General features: G+C 50.9%; 1 protein-coding gene across 1 annotated transcript in view; it reads right to left on the reverse strand.

The window, feature by feature from the left end:
* The window catches only part of ASTN2 (astrotactin 2), a 572108-nt gene that overhangs the window by 346985 nt on the left and 203433 nt on the right, over window positions 1–21690 (reverse strand). The window contains exons 8-10 of the mRNA XM_026657253.1: window positions 6868–6952; window positions 5836–5910; window positions 5158–5295 (exon numbers count right to left, since the gene is read on the reverse strand). Of these exons, the coding sequence (XP_026513038.1) occupies window positions 5158–5295; window positions 5836–5910; window positions 6868–6952 (298 nt within the window). The remainder of the gene's footprint in view (window positions 1–5157; window positions 5296–5835; window positions 5911–6867; window positions 6953–21690) is intronic.

Consider the following 21690-nt stretch of genomic DNA (forward strand, 5'->3'; position numbering starts at 1 on the left):
TAATACTCTGCTTCTAGCACAGCCAATGCCAGATGCTTCAGAGCTAGGTGAACAGCCCCATAATGCACCGGGCCAAATGCCCAATAACAAAGATTCCAATCTGTATATGGCCATGCAGTGACATGAGACTGATATCTACATCATGCAATGGATCACACTGTCTGGCTGAGGAGGGGACACTTAATGCAGTCCCTGATGAATTATATATGCAAGTATATTAATTATATATTCAAGTTTCATTAACCATAAAAGAAGGCATGTGCCTAATTTATGGTGCACAAAATTAAAACAATAGACCATTGTAAGCGATGCATGCAAAGTTATATCCCAGCTCATCTCCGCTAGAAAATGTAATATGTGGAACAATCCTGCATTGCCAAAGAGATGGGACTAAACGAATTGATAGTCCTTTCCCTCTCTGACTTTTACGATAACAGCTTTTCTAACTCACGACTTGAAACTCATTGAGCTCTCTAGGGCCTTTCACCCGACCTGCAGCTAACAGCTGGGACATGCAGCTGACTCTCTTGTCGAGCTATTTAGCAGAGCGGCGAGCGAGTACAGCGTTCCCTCTGAATGCCGGCAGGAAGCTGGAGTCAGCACTTCACTGAAGAGCCACTGAAAGGCAGATCTCCATCTATTCTTTACACACTCTCCGGCGTCTTCATAAAAACACAAGGCCACACTCAGACCTTTACCCTCCGAGTTGTAAAGACTTCATGTGCTTTTTCATAACTAGCCCCCCTGCAATTTCCCTCCATTAAACTCTTAGAGACGAGTGACCCCCGAGCCAAAGGGGACAGACTAATGAAAGGTCTGAAGGAATGTGGCACACTTGTTACCAAGGACATAAAAGAAATACATGACTGCATTACCGCCACCGTTTTACAGTGCAGCAAATGGGAACCTCTCCAAGCACCAAGACGTAGCTGCATTACAGTTAATGCATTTCGGCACAGACCAGGAGAAGCCCTGGCGCTGAGATGTGACCACATTAGTGCTCATGCATGCCAACACAATAAATGAGCTATTGCAATCCAGAGACGCGCCTGCATTACTACCTCCATATTATACTCTGCAATGGGAAGCTCCAAGGGCAAAGACCCCAGCTGCTGTACGGTTACTATATTACAATAAAATGCCCAGGAGTCTCCAATGCCTGGTTGTATATTCCAGGTCAGGATTGGGGATTTACAGCCCTGACAGACAAGTTCAGTATCTCCCCTCTCGGACTATCATTCTGAGGCTATGTCTAGACGTAGAGATAGAGGGTTAATTCCCAATTTAGCGCAGACATCCGCACGCTAGTTCTCACTGAGCTAGCATGCTAAAAAGAGTAGTGTACCATGGTAGCACAGGCTGGCTACCCCAACTCGTACCTATGGGGTCTGCATGGGCTTTTACTAGCCTGTACCGCCACTCACCACTGCCCGTGCTACATTACTCTTTTTAGTGTGCTAGCTCTGAGTGCCAGCACAAGTACGTTTTCACGAGTTGGGAATCACGCCCCCCTAGCTCCAAGTGTAGGCATGCCCCGAGTGTGTGTCAGTCCACAAGGACAAAGTGAAGGAACTGGGAAAATAGATTTGATTATTTCCCCAACAGCTAAGCTTTCAAAGCAGCTTTCTTATTACAAGAGAGCACTTGAGAACCTCCAGTGCTGAGACAGGATAGCATCAAACCTCCTTAACAGCGGCTGTAACTACATCACCTATTCTCAGCATTGCAGTGAACCTCCAGCACTGGAACGGGATTGCACTGCATCCGTCACTGCATTAGAGAACCTGTAACACACCAAGCTACGCGTGCATCACCTTGGCTGTCATCCATCATGGGATACCCGGGCCCCGGAGCTGACAGCCTGATCCCTGTTTGAGCAGTGTTTAAGTTCTAATGCAGAGATAATCGATCATTTTTTCGGTTTCCACTGTATCTGTGAAAACTTCCATAATTCAACATCAAATATTTATTATTACGTTTATTAAAGTTTTAATAATTTAGCACCTCCTGCATGTCAGAGTCAAGCTCGGTGAACTATTCTCCCTTTATTTTACCTGGGTCACTCCAATATTTATATCCACAATTCTAGATTCAAGTTTCATTTACCAGGGAGCAAGTGACATTCTCGGCACCTGAAGCTTCCCCCCACCCCCACCGCCACCCCCTTCTGTTGCTCTTTCACCCCCTCAGCAGTGGCAAGTAATCCCAGGAATCTCCCATAGGGATCAGTGTTTGAAGAGATTTACTGCAGCCAAGAGAAAACCGAGCTTAATAGACTGCTTTTATTAAAATAGCTTGGACTAAAATTGGAGGTGGCGAGAGACAATATTCTCCGGGCTAGATGGGCTGGGAGATATTTAAAAATGCACAAGCACGTTAAATCTTCCCCAGCACCACAAAGTGCTTGATACAAAGTGAGCAACTCACAACAGCCCTGCAAGGCTGGGCTATATTATTTTGTAGGAAAAGTGAGCCCAGCAACTAAAGCATAAAATGGGGAGTGAGGAGTTCGTGGGCTGGCACCCTGGCTCTGCCACAGACTTCTTGCATGACCTTGGGCATGACACGAACCTCCAGGCGCGTGCATTGCCCAGTCTGTGAAGTGGGGTGAATGCCTACCTACCTCAAAGAAAGCTTTGGGGTGGACTAATACTTGTGTCTAAAGCAATTTGAGCTCCACAGATAGAAGGCACAGTAGAAACATCAAGTATATTGTTTTGCATTGGGGGTGGGGCGGGGAGGAGGCCACACAAGAAGTCGGGGCAGAATATTCTCAGGAAGGGTTAGTTCCCGTAACAGCTGACAGTGTAATGAGAAAGCCAGCATAGGAGGGGCAGGGGGAAGTGGGGGACATAATTTGACTTGACATTTTTACATGAATGAACAGCAGCTCTCCCTGACACACAGCTAGCAATGGCTACATCACGGGCAGATGCCTTGTAGGTGTCATGGTCAAAGTAGATCTTCAGGAGGGATTTGAAGGGGAGGCTGGTCTCTTTACAGTCAAGGTAAGGGAGGGTGTTCTATATGCAGACTCATAGACGGGGCGGCTCTATGTTTTTTGCTGCCCCAAGCACGGCAGTCAAGCGGCCTTCGGCGGTATCCGCCGCTGAATTGCCGCCAAAGCCGCTGGACCGGCGGACCTCCCGCAGGCATGCCGCTGAAAGCTGCCTGACTGCCGCCCTCATGGCGACTGGCACGCTGCCCCCCGCGGCTTGCCGCCCCAGGCACGTGCTTGCTGCGCTGGTGCCTGGAGCCGCCCCTGCTCATAGACTTTAAGGCCAGAGGGGACCATCACGATCATGTAGTCTGACCTCCTGCATATCGCAGGCCACAGAACCTCACCCACCCACTCCTGTAATAGACCCCCTAACCTCTGGCAGAGTTACTGAAGTCATGGTTTAAAGACGTCAAGTTACAGAGAATCCACCATTTACACTAGTTTAAACCAGCAAGTGACCCGTGCCCCATGCTGCAGAGGAAGGCAAAAAAAAAAACACCCCAAAACCCAGGGTCTCTGCCAACCTGACCTGGTTATGGTGATCAGTTAGACCCTGAGCATGTGGGCGAGACCCACCAGCCAAATACCTGGGAAGCAAAGGGAAAGAAGGAGCGAAGGAGACTATTGGAGAAATGGGCTAGTTGGCAGAGAGGAAAGTGCAGGAGCATTGTGATAAAATCATGGAACCCAGGAGTACTGACTCCCAGTTGGTTGCTCAGCACACTAGACAACACTGCTCTCCTAAGGTTGGGTTTGTGCCTAGCTTGTGGGTGAAGGAAAAGAGGACGCACACCTGACCATCCCCCTTGTTGAGTGAGTGGATGGATGGATGGATGTCTTAATGTTCGAAGATAGAGTTGCAAGACCGAGGAGGATACATGGGGTAAAGAAGTGAGGTCTCACATTCATGAGGAAAGTCTTTCCAGAACAAAAGAGCCTGAGGTCTCAGTAGAACCAGACTGGCTTATTCTCAATCGTGGATTGATTTGGGAGACTCATGGTGGTTGGGGGTAGGGGTATAAGAAGGGGAGCTCACACTTCCATATCTAGGAGGGCAGCATAGCTAAACCCCCATGTACGAGAAGTGCCCTGCGCCCAGGTTAACCTCGTTCAGCTGACAGCCATCACAGCTCCATCGGGGCAGTCTCTGAGGCCCTGTCCGGGGAACAGAGTGAGCCACGCCAGGGAAGCCAAACAAAACCCACCAAGTTTACAGAGAAGCATAGGAGAAAAATGCATAAAAACAAGATAAGGCAAGGTGGGCTCTGTTCACGAGGGACCAGTTTTGACCCCTCCTGGGCACCACAGTCAAGTGCTGGAGGCTGCATGCATGCCTGAGCTTGAGTACATGTCTGCCAACCCTCCATCTCCGCCTGGAGCCATTGCCTAATGCTTTAATACCCAGGAGAACTGCTGACATTTCTATGAGCATTTCTGAAAGATGAATAATCCATTTGCCAAGTCAAGCAAGCAATCTCTCCCCTCCACACCCCGCCTTGCAAAGACCATTCCCCACTTGTGCTTGTCACAGTCATATAAGAGCATGTGATTCTCGCTAGCCACTTGAGCTCCTGACATCCCTGACCCCTTATTCTCATTTAGCTTGCACTGGTGAATGCTTTGATGTAAGATATGCCAGAATAAGCCAGGTTTCAATTGGTTTAAGAGAATCCATCCAGCATTTGCACCAGTTTAGCTGCATGGATTAAAAACACACCTTTAGTTAAAATCTGAGCAATTGTGTGTGTAGGCCAGCCCTAAGCTCAGAAGAACTAAACAACCTTGTATAGCGTCCTTGTAGGCCTCTTCTCACCATGCATATCACCTACAATGAAGGTGGCTCTCTACTGACTCAAGCATGTACAGAGATTTTTGAGGAGACACGGGCACGGAAAACACATTCTCCCTCAAGAAACTGACTCGTGTGCAGGATTGCCAATCGCAGGGTGAACACCCAAGAGCAACACAGGTTCATTACCAATCCCCACCCACGCACCATGTTGGGAAAAATCCTTTTTGAAGTATTCAAAGCCGCACTCAGCCCAAGAGAAAGTCCCGTCTGGAGATAGGAAGATATCTCACCAGAGGGGTACTGCATCTCAGCTTCTTACAAGGAGCTTTGAGAGTCATCTCCGCAAGACAGTTTGGTCCCCTACCTGACGTCTGCCGGGTCTTCTGTCACCAGGACGTCTGTCTTGCAGCTGGCAAGAGGATTGATGGAAAGCTCCACAGGTGGCACCACAAAGCTCTTACTGACGGGTAGCCAGAGGCCCTGACCCAAACTATAAGTGGACCTGAGAGAGGGGCAAGAATGTAGCGTAAGCACATGAAATACAGGGCAAGCGCTTGGTCCCTCTTCCATGTTTGAACATTCGGAGGCTGGTTTGATGGTATAGTGGGGTGGATTATGGAGCCTGTTTGGTATCTTGCTCCAGAAAGCCGACACTGGGGAACAGAGCCAGAACAGGTGAGAGCAGGGAGAGGGACAGAAGGGCAGCCTGAGCACCAGTGGGCGAACCGGCCCCTCTGAATCTGGAGGACAGAGTGGATCACTGGGAAGCTCACACTTCCCTCGGTTGCTTCCTGATCCAGGTGCATGCCACAGGGGATGGTGACTGGAGGGTGAAACCCTTCCCCCTCCTTAAGGAGGTGAGCAGGTCTTCCAAACTCATTGACTACAAACGGAGCCAGTGCAGCACAGGCAGAACAACAAGATGGCAGCAGGAGGTAGTGACTGCAAAGCCTGCTGGAGCGGTCCCCAAACAGACCCGATGTGTCCTGGCAGCCAGGTGTTCCTCCTCCCAACAGACTGACTGACTAGTCATTCAGCTTACCTGAGTATCTTCTCTGGCGCTTGTTCTCCTGTGACCAAGTCATAGCCCCTTTCGAGTGTTGTGTAGGGCCAAGGCCTGAGAGACAGAGAGGGAAAGAGAGCACAGCATGTCAACCAGCAAGGAAAGGTAAACCCAGGGACGCCAACGGGTGGGTCTAGAGCCAATTAGACACATCAGGAATTGGTAGACAAGAAAGGGGATCTGGGAGAAAGGTAACGCTCTGTTCTCCCCATCCTGACATTAATGGCTCATAGCACCCGTCACAGGGTGCCTGACCCTCTGACAGGGCCAGACTAGCTGTGACAGACTCTGCTAAAGAGAACGAACCGAGCCAGATCCACCCGTGAATCGTTAATTACATAGGCGGCCAGGCAGCAGTTAATTAGCTAAGGAACACCTGGGCTTAATAAAGAGTTCGGAGGGTTCAGTCAGAAAGTTCCAGAAGCTCTGGAGGAAAGGGACTTCTCAGGGGGACTCTCCAGGAAAGGGGACTGAGGAAAGGGACTCCTGGAGGGAATGTGTTTCAAAAGGCAGGTGCCATCCGTGACAAGTCCCTCCGGAGAGCTGGTCCCAGTGAAAGGACCTTACCAGACAGCAGCAGGCAATCCAGATCCAGAGAAGAGTTGCAGTGGCTCAACCTCTGTGGGCCCCCTGAGCCCAGAGAAGGAACCTTTCCCCAGCTGATGGCAAGAGGCCCAACTCCAGAAGAGGGCCTCGATTTGAGAAGGCCTCACGGGTAAGGAGCCCGGACGGAGAAGGCAAACGGACTCGGTTCGGGCAGACATTTGCCGCTCCCCCAGCTAGGACGCTGGGCAGAAGGCTTGCTTGCCTGCCACATTGGGCCTTTAGTTAAATGAATTAGATTGTTCTAATTCACTACGTAAAAACCTCACTGAACTCACTAAAAGGCATTGGGGAAATTGAGGCAGAGATGTCACCGTTGGACCATCGGGCAGTGTGCGGGGTGACATGCCAGCCTGGACCCAAGGGGGCACTCTGGGGGTGAGTGCCCATCTTACCAGCACCACTCACCCTTCACTGTGCCCCCAGTCACTGCGCACGCACAGATGCCGATGCACTGGGTCAGGGGCGTAACCTTCATGACAGCTGCACTCACCTAAAAGGGAAAGGAGAGAGATTCAACCTCTGTCTGCAGAGAACACGTAGAGGAGTCACTGTATGAGGCTCTCCCACACCACCATTCCTTTCCCTGTTCATCCACCGCTGTCAGTTCTAGCGTTCCTTGCCCCATTCCTTCCATCCACGCCCCTCCCTGGAGCCGAGAGTCCTTTGGAATCTACCTAGATGCTAGGGTGATGAGCGTGGGAGAGAGAGACCCCCTGCAGTTTCTCTGATCTCGGCTAGCTCCCCCAAAGAGCGCCCTTCTGTCGGTTCCTGCTTTACCTGGAGCTGCAGCACAATGCAACTGAACACATAACAAAAGGGAGGGGGGGGACAGAACAGCTGTTGATGGGGGTTGATCCTGATCATTCTACAGAAGACACAGCTCACTCAATCAGCAGTGCCCGAGGCCCAATCCTGCAAGGCACTGAGCATCCTCAGCTGACGCTGAAATCACTGGGAACTGAGGGTGCTCAGCACCTTGCAAGCTCACATCTTGCATCTCCTTGCTACAGGCATGTTTGGGACAGCAGGGGTTTGCTGGCTTTCACCAGTGCAGCAGCCAGGCGCTCAAGGTGCGGCTCAAGCCCATGGAGCAGAGCGGAATGAAAAACTCCTCCCGACGGGTGAAGTCCCAGTCCCTTAAGCAGGCAACACCTCTCCCCCAAGGGAAGTCCCATCCTCTGTGACATTCTTGGCCCTGTCAGCCGGTTGCAACTAGATGCCAATTAGGGTCATGAATCTGTGCGTGAGGGGCTGTTCTGTGACCAATTCAGTTCACAATAAAGAACAGCATCCCACCCCACAGGTGGAAATGGCCTCTTGTCCCCTCCTGATCTGGGCTGGATTCACACCAGGACAAGGTGCCTCTTATCTCATCACCAGCCCCTCCGGGCAAGCAGCAATCCTGAACCATCTCCCCCCAATCTCCTGGGCCATGGCATGTTTCTACTGTAAACGCTTTTGAAGTCCTTCTCTCACCACAAGGCTTCAGGCCTGTCGTGGATGCACCAATGGAGCCAGCGGTCCTGGTTCTTGCCCCGTTTTCCACCTCCCACGAAGGGTACATGATGGTAGCAACAGTATTTTTTGATCCACTGCCCTATTCTGCCTCTCCCTTCTTCTTCTCTCTGCCTCCTTACCTCATCTCATTCTCCCCTCCTGGCAGCATTAGTGGAGGCGTCATGATTTTTCCACACCAGAGACCTAACTACACTTGGCCCAGATTGATTCTTTGTTTGGTAGAAATACATATCCCGGAGCGAGAGATGGCGGAATAAAAGATTAATTGGATTTGCACATATAGTCGCTGTTAAAAGCTTTTGTTGATTTTTTTCCCCTGATCCTGTCCCTTTCTTTTCCCCTTCAGCTCCTGTTTTCACTTGACAGAGCATCGGACTAAGTCTTAAACACAGGCAGAGTGTGTGGTGTGGTGTGGTGTGGGGGGTAGGTGGGTGGGGGGATTGTTCAAAGCAAACCCTTCCCTGGAGTTCTCTCTGCCCACACCCCGCTATGGCCAGAAGGAAGGAAAGGTGTTGTGGCAGGTTGGGGTGTGGATACCCCAGACAGAGTTAACACAGACTGACAAAATACCCATGCTTTCTTTGGGCCCTACGAAAGATGTCAAAATGTCTTAGGGGGATTGAAGTAAGCGCTTTATTTGCAGAGGGAAGGAAACGGGGGTTCAGCTCGAAGATTGTGAAGAGAACACTCTGCAAAGGAGGGCGGGGAGGAAGCAGACAGCTAATGATGTGCTAAAATGCAACAGCACCTTCATGAAATATTCACTGCTTTAAACACGTCTAATATTAAAGATTAAACATCCTGGGATTTGTCCTGGTGACTCTAGAGTACTGATTTATGATCTGCCAGAAGCTGCTAAACTCATGATTCATAAGGAGCAGTGGAAGCACTACCTCTCCAAAGGGAAAGGGACTTGGGGAAGAGGGCTGGCTCTATCGTCTCTGCAGGAGTTCAGACACCCAGGCTGAGCGTGCCTGCCCTGGGATGCGGTGGATGGCGTTTTCTTCTCGTATACCATCGATCGAAAAGCAGTTATTTTTTCCAAGAGTGCTTAGCATGCAAGTTTTCTCAGTTGCTTCGTGGATCATTAATTCCTGATGCTTATTACATAACAAATATGTGTTCTGCAAATGAGAGGCATCTCGAAGTGCTTGCAAAGCAGAGCTGTGGGGACGCAGGGATGTCGGCCCGTTCTCCATCTTCAGCCCCTGCCCCTGGAATTACTAGAGCTGTAGGCTGTAGTGCACCCACTGCGGAGTCCTCTATGGATCCATAGGGCTGGAATAGACCTGGATTCTAAGGGTTGGCACCAAGGCAGCTGAGGGGGGTGCCTTGGATTAAAGGGTTTATTAAAGGGTTTAGTTTGTCTTTCAGTTTGATAACTATTTGCAACAGCCTGCAGAAACACTGCGTTTATTGACTCAATTCCCACAATTCCAACAGCTGAAGGTTGTGCATGAGGGTTTCCCGGAAGGTTTATTTCAGTAAAGTAAAACAGCAAGCGACACCACCAGCTTCCCTTCCCATCCAGTTATTAAACTCATTTCAGAGCGCAGAGCTGAGAGAGACTCAGGGACGGGGAATCAGGCCTCCATGGTCTATCCATCTGGCTTGCTGCCAGGCCTGAGAAGCCATGTGTGTCCAGATTTTCAAAAGAGAGACGAGCACGCTGGGTGTTAAACTCTCAGTGTCACAACAGTAGGAGCTGCCAGCACTGAACTCTTGGCAATCAGGTCACTAACCTCTCCAGGGTGGAGTTCCAAAGGTAGTTAGGTGCCTGAAGATGCGGACAGGTACTTAGTGGGATTTGTAAGCGGGCCCAAGCCAGTTAGCGCCTAACTCCCATTGACTCACTAGCTGCATCTTTAGACACCAAAATACCTTTGAAGAACTGACGGTTTGCGACTCAGCTCCTCCATCTGTAAAGCTGAGATAACTCCTCCCTTACAGGTGTGTTGTGAGCAGAGCTGATCACAGGAGACTGGCGAAAATTTGCTTTAGATTCATTCCCCGTGGGGGCAGGGAGCGACCTGCACCTCAACTCTCCCTTCTGAGAGAAATGGTGTTCTTTGCTCTTCAGGTACAAACAAGCTGTTCAGAAAAACTCAGCTGGAGGTGCCAGATTTTGCATAATGAGAAGTCAAGATCATCAGTCAACTCAATAAAAAGAACAGGAGTACTTGTGGCACCTTAGAGACTAACAAATTTATTTGAGCATAAGCTTTCGTGGGCTACAGCCCACTTCATCGGATGCATAGAATGGAACAAACAGCAAGGAGATATATATACACATACAGAGAACATGAAAAGGTGGGAGTTGTCCTACCAACTCTAAGAGGCTAATTAATTAAGAGAAAAAACTTTTGTAGTGATAATCAAGATAGCCCATTACAGACGGTTTGACAAGAGGTGTGAGAATACTTAACATGGGGAAATAGATTCAATGTGTGTAATGGCTCAGCCATTCCCAGTCTCTATTCAAGCCTAAGTTGATGGTGTCTAATTTGCATATTAATTCAAGTTCAGCAGTTTCTCGTTGGAGTCTGTTTTTGAAGCTTTTCTGTTGCAAAATTGCCACCCTTAAGTCTGTTACTGAGTGGCCAGAGAGGTTGAAGTGTTCTCCTACTGGTTTTTGAATGTTATGATTCCTGATGTCTGATTTGTGTCCATTTATTCTTTTGCGTAGAGACTGTCCGGTTTGGCCAATGTACATAGCAGAGGGGCATTGCTGGCACATGATGGCATATATCACATTGGTAGATGTGCAGGTGAACGAGCCCCTGATGGTATGGCTGATGTGGTTAGGTCCTATGATGATGTCACTTGAATAGATACGTGGACAGAGTTGGCATCGGGCTTTGTTGCAGGGCTTGGTTCCTGGGTTAGTGTTTTTGTTCTGTGGTATGTGGTTGCTGGTGAGTATTTGCTTCAGGCTGAGGGGCTGTCTGTAAGCGAGGACAGGAACCGGACAGTCTCTACGCAAAAGAATAAATGGACACAAATCATAACATCAGGAATCATGTCGCACTCCTTTGTTCTCTCTTTCCTGCTACCCTGTGCTGATGCTGTGCTGATACTCAGCCCCAGCTATTTCTGAACGGCCACTTGTGGGTTTATATTAGTTGGGAAGGATCAGCCTTGTGTTCTACATGTTCTCTCCTCGTTCCCAGTTGGCAATGCACACCACAGCGCAGGAAAACCAGCAGCTAAGAGGCACAGGTCCGATGGGCTAAGTCAGGGGTCCCCAATGCGGTGCCCGCAGACGCTGCTTGTCGGCGGCGAGGCCTATTGACGTTGCCGCTTGTCGGCGGCATTTCGGCAGATGCCACTGGGTTAAGTTCTCAGAGTCCCTAATCTCAGCCACGGGGGACTAACTGATGTCAGAGATTCCTTGGCCTGAGTAACGGAGATACAGAAAAAGAGGGCGGACCAGGAGACATGAGCAAGCCCGTGACTGGTTCACCAGTCCACCACACTGGAGCAACGCCTGCATGGGGCCAAGGTGGCAAAACACTATCCCAGGCTGATGGGCTTACAATCTAAACAGCCAAGAGGAACAAAGGGTAGGAGGGGAAACAGAGGCACCGAGAGATGCGACTTATCCATGGTCACATACCAGGTCAACGGCAAAGAGAGGAGTAGAACCCAGGTCTGATGTCCTCTCCCCTGGACCACACTGCCTCTCAAACTGGCTGGGCTGTCAACGGGGCCTAGATAAAGCCATGGGTGCATTCAGAATCCTTGAAACCCTTTTTTTCTGTGCACAGGCTGCAGCGCCTGTGCCCATTCCCCAACTTCAGAAAACCCTACCGCAGCGCGGGGCCATCTGGGTGTCAGTGACCAATTCTAGGTCACACTGAAGTCTCTCTGCTGACTTCGGCTTGAGGAGATGCCCCTTTGCCTCGGCCAGCCTGCCTGGGAAGACTGGAGAGACACACCGGTGAGTGCTTTTAATTTCCATGGAAGGTTGGCTCGGGAGGCTTGTGATGGCTCACGTGAAAGTGCATCGATGCAAGAAGGAGCCAGCACAGCAGGGTAATGAGCCACTCTCCCACGGGGACTGAGATCCAAGCAGAGCCTGGAGCCCCCGGACACCTCTGACAGGGACTATGCTGCAGGGATGGAGCCTGCAGCTCTGGCCCACTTTGTGCAGCTGCAGCAATGACCTCTATTGGCTATTTAGGGAAGCTGGGGGCATGGCAGCTCTCCCTGAGGCTGGCAGCGCTGGAAAGGTGGAGAGGACGGTGGCAAGGAGAAAAGTGACACCTTGTCAGGAACAGGCGAGTCCCTGGGAGCGGAGAGCAGCAGTAACAGGCGATGGTGACCTTCTCTTTTAGTGCAAAATAGTCTCTCTTTTCTTTCCTGGCAGGAGAGATTTTAGAATTGACCGTGTCGGCTGCTGACCCGTCTCCCCAGCCCAGGGTGGGTTCATGCCCCAGCCAGAGTCCGTTCAGGCCCTTGCTCTCAGGGCTTCAAGCTTTACTTCTTCCAAATAAAACTGGTAACACAAACTCCACATCAAGCCTGTTCCTTCCCCGAGCCTCCCTCCTCCTGACAGCTCTTCCCCAGTCCTCCCTGATGCCATCTGCCTGGGGGCCCATCCCCTGGCTCCATAGCTGCAACAGAAACCAACCTGCTTGCTGCAACTCCGCCCTCAACTGAGCTCTTTATAGGACTCAAGTGCTCATCTGGCAGTCACATGACCACTTAATTTAAATTAATGGAGATATCCCATCTCCTAGAACTGGAAGGGACCTTGAAAGGTCATTGAGTCCAGCCCCCTGCCTTCACTAGCAGGACCAAGTACTGATTTTGCCCCAGATTCCTAAGTGGCCCCCTCAAGGATTGAACTCACAACCCTGGGTTTAGCAGGCCAATGCTCAAACCACTGAGCTATCCCTCCCCCCACTTGCAAACTACCAGGTCCCAACTGGTTCTCAACATGGTCCTGGCCCCTACAGAGGCAGAGCACCCTGTTATGATGCCCTAAAAGGAAATGCATCCATTACAAAGCACACTCTCAGGGCAAGGGACCGTAACCCCCTCATGTTGTATCAAAAGTTACACACATGCAGGAATAAAAATATCCCATGCCCCAGACTCTAGATCAATGAGACCTGGGATTGGGGGAGGGGGGTGGTGTCTCTTTTGTACATTTAAAGTTGCAAAATTATTTTACCCAGTCCCTTAAAATCCAGCGACTCTTCTCCCACAAATTTACTATTAGGTTGCGTGCCCTGTTAAAGGTCTTCCAGTTTGTCTCCTTTCCCAAAGTAGCCTTCCCAGGTGGAAACGCCCTTTTATTGATGCAGGAAACACCTACACCAGGGGTCTCAAACACGCAGCCCGCGGGCCGCATGTGGCCCTTGGAGTTATTTGCTGCAGCCCGCCAAGTTCCCCTTCCCCGCCGTCCCCCTCCTCCCCAGCGCTCTGCGTCCCCGCTCCTCTGCCCACCTCCAGGTGCTTCCCACCACCAAACAGCTGTTTGGCAGCGCTTAGCGCTTTCCAGGAGGAGGGGGGAGGGAGGAGCGGGGAGCCACGCGCTCAGGGGAGGAGGAGGAGAAGAGGGGGGCCGGGGTGGGGATTTGGGGAAGGGGTTGGAATAGGGGCAGGGAGGGGGCGGAGTTGGGGTGGGGACTTTGGGGAAGGGGTTGGAATGGGGGCGTGGAAGAAGTGGGAAGAGGCGGGGCAGGGGCGGGGCCTCATGGAAGGGATGAAGTGGGGTTGGGGGCAGGGGGGGGGGGGGGCTTTTGTATCTTTATACGAAAAGGTGTCCGTGATGTGGCCATCGGGCCAATGTACTAGTCCTCATGTGGCCCTCGTGGTGATTTGAATTTGAGATCCCTGACCTGCACGATGGTGCTACAGCATCACAGCTGCAGCTGCGCCTGCTGTGTAGACAAGCCCTAAAGGAGAAACTGACCGCATTGTAATCCCAGAGATGGAGTCACACTGGAACACCTCCCTCCAGTGTAGACGTGCTGCACCAATATCAGGTAGAGCTGGCACTGGGGTAACCTACTCTGCGGTAAGCCCCTTTTTCAGCAGGTGCCGTGTCTCTATACGAGGGGTTCTGTACTGGTGGAAGTACAGTGACGTGGTGGCATTAGTGAAAGTTTCTCTAACAAAGACAGCACCTACGTTTGTCCATGGGAGTTGGGATCCAGGGGAAGATTCGAATTCACACGTATCACCGAATGATAGCACTGTAAGGCTGGAAGGGCCCTCAAGAGGCCATCTAATCCATTCCGCCTTCTCTGAGCAGGACAAAACATACGCAGACCATCCCTGGAAGGCGTTTGTCTAACCTGTTAAAAATCTCCAATGACGGAGATTCTGCAGCCTTCCGAGGTAACCTGCTCCAGCGCTTAACTACCCTGACAGCGAGAAAGTTTTCCTTCATCTCTAACCTGAATCTCCCTTGCTGCGGTTTAAGCCCAGTACTTCCTGTCCTACCTTCAGTGGCCATGGAAAGCAATTGATCACTGACCTCGTTACAACAACCTTTTACATATCTGAAGACTTATCAGGCCCCCTTCAGCCTTCTCCTCTCCAGACTAAGCACACTCAGTTCTTTCAACCTTTCCTCACAGGTCCGCTTTTCCAAACCTCTCATCATTTTTGTTGCTTTCCTCTGAGCTTTCTCCAGTTTAGTCACATCTATTGTAAAGTGTGGTGTTCACACCTGGACACAGCACTCCAGCTGAGGTGTGCCACCTCACTTGCTGACCCGTGGCTCCTTTCCAAGGCCTCGTCCCAATTTCCCCCTCTATGCCAAGAAACCGGAGTCCCTCCCTCCCCCTGCATGGCTTGATATTATATCTTTGCATTCACACACGCTCCCTCTCTCTCCAGGGGTGTCTATTCCAGCCAATGACCTTGCGATAGCTTGAGGCAAAGCTTCCACCCCTTACTCCTCCAGCCTGTCCCTGGCTCTGTGGGTCAGCTCCAGGTTGGGCATGGGAGGACATCCAAAAAGAAAGGGCTTTAACACGCACGGATGGACAGAAGGGGAGAAAGCATCTGCCCCGGCAAAGCACTTTCCGCAGCCAATGAGCCAGCGGGGAAAGCATTCCTTGGAAATAACATAGGCCATGTCCCCGCAGCTCTCGATTCCCATCTGATGCCAGCTCCGACCCAGCAGGTCCAGCTGCGTTTCCCCCACCACGTGCAGGGGCAAGAGGAGACAGGACCCAATTCCTACGTGTCATCCACAGGCATCTCCACGGCAGGGGGGGAATCTTCAGCACAGCCACCTTCTAACAGTGTCTCTTGCTTCCCCCGGCTGTCTGCCTCTCCTGCAGAACGGGGTGAGGGCCCCAAGAGAGAAAGCCCCAGCTGTAATTGGTTGCCCAAGGTCAAGCATTATTTAGCGCACAGAAGGACCCTTTCAGTGCCCCCATTTCCCAGACAGAGCATGGCTGACTGCCCCCAGTGTTCGTTACATTGCCTGCACAAAAGTGGGCACAATGACCTTCTTTTCTGGGTGAGCTGCCTTTAACAAGAGCGTTCGGATCGGGATGGAGAGCGGCAGCCGCTTTCTGTGCTCGCATTGAACGGATCACTGCGGTTCCAATCACGCTCGGATAAGGCTCTTTGTTACGGCACGCGGCGGGGATCTCGGGCACACGCAGGGCCGGCTCACCTCTCCCCTTTGCTGGCTGTGTGCATGGTGCTGCCGACGCAGAGGAACAGGGCCCACTTGGCTCTGGGAGCCTGTGGCTCCTTCCCCGGGACAGAAATCTCTGACTCACCCCACACCTATGGAAAGGGCTTTTCTCCAAGGCTAGACCTAGAGAAAGCTGCCAGGACAGGCATCCCCTGGCACGATCATTCCCTGGGTGAGGCCAGAGCAGAGGTAGGATTGAAGAGCAATGGCACACTGCAATCCCCATCTCCTTCCAGGGAAAGGAAATGCAGCAGGGGAACAGGCTGGGCTGCCCTCTTCTCCATTTAGAAATGCCGCTTGCAGAGGGGACAGGCCCCAGCTGGACTCCAGCAGCCAGCTCCATGCTCGCCAAGGGGGCAGCTGGAAGGGGCCTTCTTTTGTACAAGTTAAGGCCATTCTGTGGGCAGCGTCAGAGACAGCAGCAGGAGCGACTGCCAGTGTGGCATGGCCTGGACAGGGAGAACAGCACCAGGAATACCTCCATCACACACTTGCAGCCCCAGCCCACGCTGCCCCTCGCCCCAGGCACACGACAGACCCGGCTTCACCACCAAATGGGTCTGGGTGTGCCCTGACCATCATTATAATCCAGTCCTTACATGACACGTTTCACCAGTAGCTCTCAAAGCACTTTACAAAGGACTTCAGTAGCATGTATCCCCATTTTACAGATGGGGAAACTGAGGCACAGAGCGGTGAAATGACTTGCCTAAAGTCATCCAGCAGGCCAGTGCCAGAACCCACGTCCCGGTCCGGCGCTCAATAGCCATCAAAATCCATGGCAATTTCGCCGTCAGCTCCGAATGACAGCAGTGCGGCGGAAAGCCCCGAGAATCGGCAGTGAAGAGATCGATGCGGCTCGCTCTGCCTCTCTAACAGCCACTATCGCTTCCCTCCCACAGTGAAACTGGCCAGGCCTCTGCTGAATCTTTCTTTAGCTGCCGGCGGAACGTCAGAGAAACAAGTTCTTAATTCAACGTCCTGAGCAATGTCAAATGGGTGGGTCAAAGCCCGTCGCTCCGTCCTGCCATTGGAAGCTCAGGATTTAGCCCTGCAGGCCCCTCTGCCTGTCCTCTGTTCTTCCCCCCATTTTATCATATACAGGGAGCCTCACTAACAGAAACGGGCTCGGGGACTCAAGGCATGCAGGCACCGATCTCCCCCCTGCCCCACACTCTCCAGCTGCGGGACCTACAGTCCAAGCTGAGCATTATCGCCGGTCGCACACTGGCTAGTATCCTGTCTGGATGCCACCTGCACAAGCGCCCCTGCCCCATGCGATTTCAGTTGGCTACAGCATTCTTCCCTTTCTGTAACAGTGCCGTCAGCCAACGGCGCTGCTGCTCCCACCGCCCAGGTGGCTGCATTATTGTATAGAGAAGGGCTCCTTCCGCGTTCTCAGCTTGTCATGACATGCACTGTTCTGAGGCCCATGAAAGATGCTCTGTAAAGACAATTTATGTAAGAGCTCTGTGTGGCTTTTGGCCACAGGCCTCCACTACGGGCGGTATTGGAGCTGTAATAACCTACTCGGACACCAGGGGGCACTTCGGGACCTACAGTGCAATCGCCCTTACTGCCCCCTGGCAGGCATGGGGAACATCCCTTTGCAAGATTCATCACAGGGTCCCCTGTGCGGCTTGCAAACGCTTTTGGCTGGTGCTGAGGGAGACAGGGTCATGGGCCTGTTTCTTCCCCACCTGCCAAGGGAGCTACATTCAGGGCGCAGGAGTTACCCACAAACTGGCCTTGGAGGGCAGGGCTGCTGCCGATGCTGTTACAAGCCATGAGACTGGGTGAAAATGCCTTCTTCACACATTAAAATTAACACAGAAACTAGACAAGGAGTAAACGCTTCACCCATCACTGGAAAGCAGCCACCCCTGGGGTAGAATAAGGCAGCTGTTTCACAGCACACAGCAATGTTACAGAAGAGTTGAGGATGGGGAAGGAAGAACAATGTCCTATCCAACGGAAACCACAAGGGGGATTTAACTAGACTGATTTTAATTATCCCGACTAGGCACTGGGGTTAGCAGCCCTGGTCATGGAATCTGTAACCTGCCATATAATGAGAATTTTGGTGTCTATAACACATTGGAAAGACAGCACCCTCCACCAGCACAGCACCCCCGACGCAATTTAAGGGCCCTGGGAAAAGCACCACCTACAATATCTCCAGCACCATTTCCTGCAGGGTCTCCCATCCAAGCACCGCACTGACCCTACTAAGGGTTTGTCATCACTGCAGAGCTCGAGCTCCAATCTGAGTGTTGCCTCTAACCTGACTCCTGTCCACACACAAATCCCTCTCGCTCAAGTTAAGGGAGGCTTTAAGCTTGAGCTAGCTAGACGGGGCCGATGGCGTTCGAGGTTCCAGCGCTGCCGATGCTGGAGCTAGTAATGCCGTGGGGATACATCAACTGCTAACCCAACCACACTACGTGGCTCCCATGTTGTTTTACAACGTGGTCACTGTCACTTGAGCTAGGCTAGCTAGAGTGGTGTAACTCTCAGGGTGTGTCTATACTGCAATCGGGACAGCCCAGGGAGCTATACCCAAGTGAGCACTGAGCTAACTTGCTAACAGCAGCAGTGGAGCCGCAGTGGCATGGGCTAGCCACCTAAGTAGGGTCGCCAACCATCCAGGATTGTCCTGGAGTCTCCAGGAATCAAAGATTAAATCTCTAATGAAAGATGATGTCAGGTGATGAAACGTCCAGGAATATTTTCAACCCAAACTGGCAACCCTATTTACCAAGATCACAGCATGAAGCTGTCTGATTCTAGTTCCTTGGGTAACCAACCCTGGAGGTGGTAAGGGGGACAAAGTCCCACCTTCCTCTGTTCCTTCTCTCTACAGTATGGACTCCCAGCCTAGGGGTCCTGAGCCTCAGAAGAGATCATGGACAGAGATATGAAACAATCTGCCCTTCTGTGTTGCTCAACGTGCAGGGAAACGGATGGGAACCCCTGCTCTGTGACATCAGGCCACCTAACGGCTGTCTCCACATTGGCCTTTTTTCATAACCCTCAAGGTCCAGCTCTATAATGGCAGAAGCACCAGCACAGACAAGCTGCTGGAGGAGTTTCAATCACTGCTCAGAGCAGGTCTAGGTGACATAGTGGCTAGATTGCCAGACCCCGGCACCTCACATTCACCAACAGCCTCTCCGGATGAACAGCGCTGATGGAGAATGCTGTGCAATGCTACGAAGGCAAAGCCTGTTGGAGACGAGGCCGGAACATGCATGTCCACAAGCTTTCTTGCCAGGCTTGCCAGCTGCCAGAGAACTTATTAGCTGTGCTGATGAGCAGAGAATCAACCCCCCGCCGCCAAATGATTAACGAGGCCACCATGGGACAGCGTGGCAAGATGGCACAGCTCCCCCTGCCAGGTGAGGAGATTCATAGAACATTAAATACAAAGGGGAAGAAAGAGATCCTAACAAATTATGAAAGGCTGACTTCAATGGGAAGCTGCTCCTGGCCAAGAGTGCCGTCTTCAGAGAGCTCCTGGCCAAGCCAGCACCAGCTAGAGACTGTGAACTGCATCCACGAATAACTGCAGCGGCAGTGACAGCTGCAGAAAAGGTTGCTTCATCGTTTCCATTCCAGCCGCTGGTTATCGGTGGTTTCTAACTTTCTGGGTTGATGTTTTCCAGGCCTGGTCTCTGCCCAATAGTGATTTAATAAATAAACACACACACACACACACACACACACTTTAGCTACTTAAGAATGAAAAACACCTTAATCAACAGACTTTTTTTGGGGGGAGGGGGCTACAATTCTTTAAACAGCTGGGGTAGAGGGCTGAAATTTGGCAGGGAAAGCCCCCTCACTGAGCAGAAGCACCTTTGAGTGTTGTGAAATCTGGCATTGCTTTGCCAGTTACATCCCACTGAGCTCCACCTTTCATGGTCCTGATTCATCAAAGCACTTAAGCACGTTCTTAACTTTAAGGAGGCACTTATGCCTCATTGCATCCAGCCTATATTCTGCTGTGAAGGCACACACCAAATGAGGTAGGGCTCTGCCAGAGTCCTGTCTCACGCACTCTATCATCTAGGGTAAAAGCTGCACTGCTCCGAAAGGTTCACAGCTGAGAGGTTACCTCTTGCAGACCTCATAATATTTATCAAGTAGTTTGGCTTAGAGGGGCCTGCGCAAAAATAGCTCCACATTATGGAATCCTTTCTTCTTTACACAAACTTGAGAAATTCCATTATGAGAACATTAATGGCTGCGCGGTCAAACCTGCAAATGGTAGAAAATGAGAAAGCAAAGGCAGCACAGATAACCTTAACTCTGCCCCTTTATGTGCATGCATTTTGATTATATCACTTAAACCTGAAGCTAAATTAGCATGGGAGTTAATTGCCTCATGCTCTGAGTTGCACATAAAGCAAGCTGTGCTGATGGATGGATGAAAAGAAATCAGATATTACATGGCTACTGACCAAGTTATTAAAATACAGACCTTAGAGAGAAGGGACCTCATCATACGCAAGTCTAAGTCAACAAAGACGCTGGACCGTTATGAAAATGAAAATCCCAAATGTATACAAGAATAAACAAACAATAATACACACAAAGGAAGGGAGCATTTCCTGACTTACATGCCCAACCATGCAACCTCCAAATTCTCTAAAGGGGTGTGTGTGTGTTTGTTTGTTAAATGGGATATGTTTAAAAATGTCTTTTCTGAACCTCCTGCTGGCAAGTCCCCATTTTGCTGGAGATGGTAATAGAATCTGTGACTACAATGGCGAAGGAAACCATTTGGAAGACACTGGAAACCAATTTCATTGCCAGTTTTTAAAAGGGGCCTCAACACCACTTTTTTTTTTTTGTTTATCTTCAATCAAATCTGCTCACAGTTGTGTTGAGGCAATCAGCTATACAGATGATAAAACTTAGATATCTGATTTGTGAGGGCAAAAAAATCACATGCCCCTATTAATCAAGGTCGTTTTCCATCTCATTTATCTCATTGCACTGATAAGTCTGCCAGCACGAACGCTGAACATTTCAATATTTGGCCCAACGGGACCAGTTTTCCAGCCGGCTTCCTAAGATGTGCCCACAACATGTGGGGGTGAACTAGTTGCGTGCATACAAAGCAGGTAATTGTGTACACTAATCAGTATTTGCATATGCCACAGAGAAGGGGGAAAAAATAGATGCCTTCATAAATGTAACCGGTGCTGACAAGGGAGGCTAGTGAAAAAGCAGCCCCTCGCTGATTTTATGAGACGGCATCAGTGTGTGTGGTACGAGCAGCGGCTTTGTCATGCGCACACAAAGCTTTGAGACACAGAGACGGCAGACTCAGCTCCAACTCACAGCACAGCACAAACCCTCCTTATCCTCGGTTTGCAAAGGGCAGCAATCCAGTCCCAAGCACAGTGTGAATTGCCCCTTCTTGGTGGTAATCTTTGTAGCCAGCCATGCTAACAGAGCAGCAGCTCTCACTCGTGTACATTTCATGGCAGGATGGACGGCTCTGGCTTGCAGGAAAGGCTGCCTGAATCAGCCTGACCAAGCCCTATTAGTGTGTTACAGGCAGATCAAAAGCCAGCCAGCACTTCACAGCTACACAGTATCCAGGGGGTGGCGAAGGAAAGACTCTCGACTTAATCCCTTTGGAAAACAGCCTGGGTCCCCACTGCAGCTGTACCGCGTGGCATTAGCCCTACAATGAGAAGGCAACCCCCTCACACCCCCTCCAAAAGTTAGCTTGATGGTAGCAATCACATCTCCCATAATACCTAGGGCACCCTGACGCTTGGGAGTAGGAGACTAATTTGTGTTATTTGTACTGTCGGCGTGGCCCAGGTCCCCATCGTGCTGGGCGCTGTATGAACATGGAAAAGACAGTCCCTGCCCCAAAGAGCTACTTCAGGGGTCGGCAACCTTTCAGAAGTGCCGAGTCTTCATTTATTCACTCTAATTTAAGGTTCCGCGTGCCAGTCATCCATTTTAACGTTTTTAGAAGGCCTCTTTCTAGAAGTCTATAATATAGAACTAAACTATTG

Source organism: Terrapene carolina, unplaced genomic scaffold, assembly GCF_002925995.2.
Source record: "Terrapene carolina triunguis isolate 2854851 unplaced genomic scaffold, T_m_triunguis-2.0 Scaffold238, whole genome shotgun sequence".
In the NCBI taxonomy this organism is placed as follows: domain Eukaryota; kingdom Metazoa; phylum Chordata; order Testudines; family Emydidae; genus Terrapene; species Terrapene triunguis.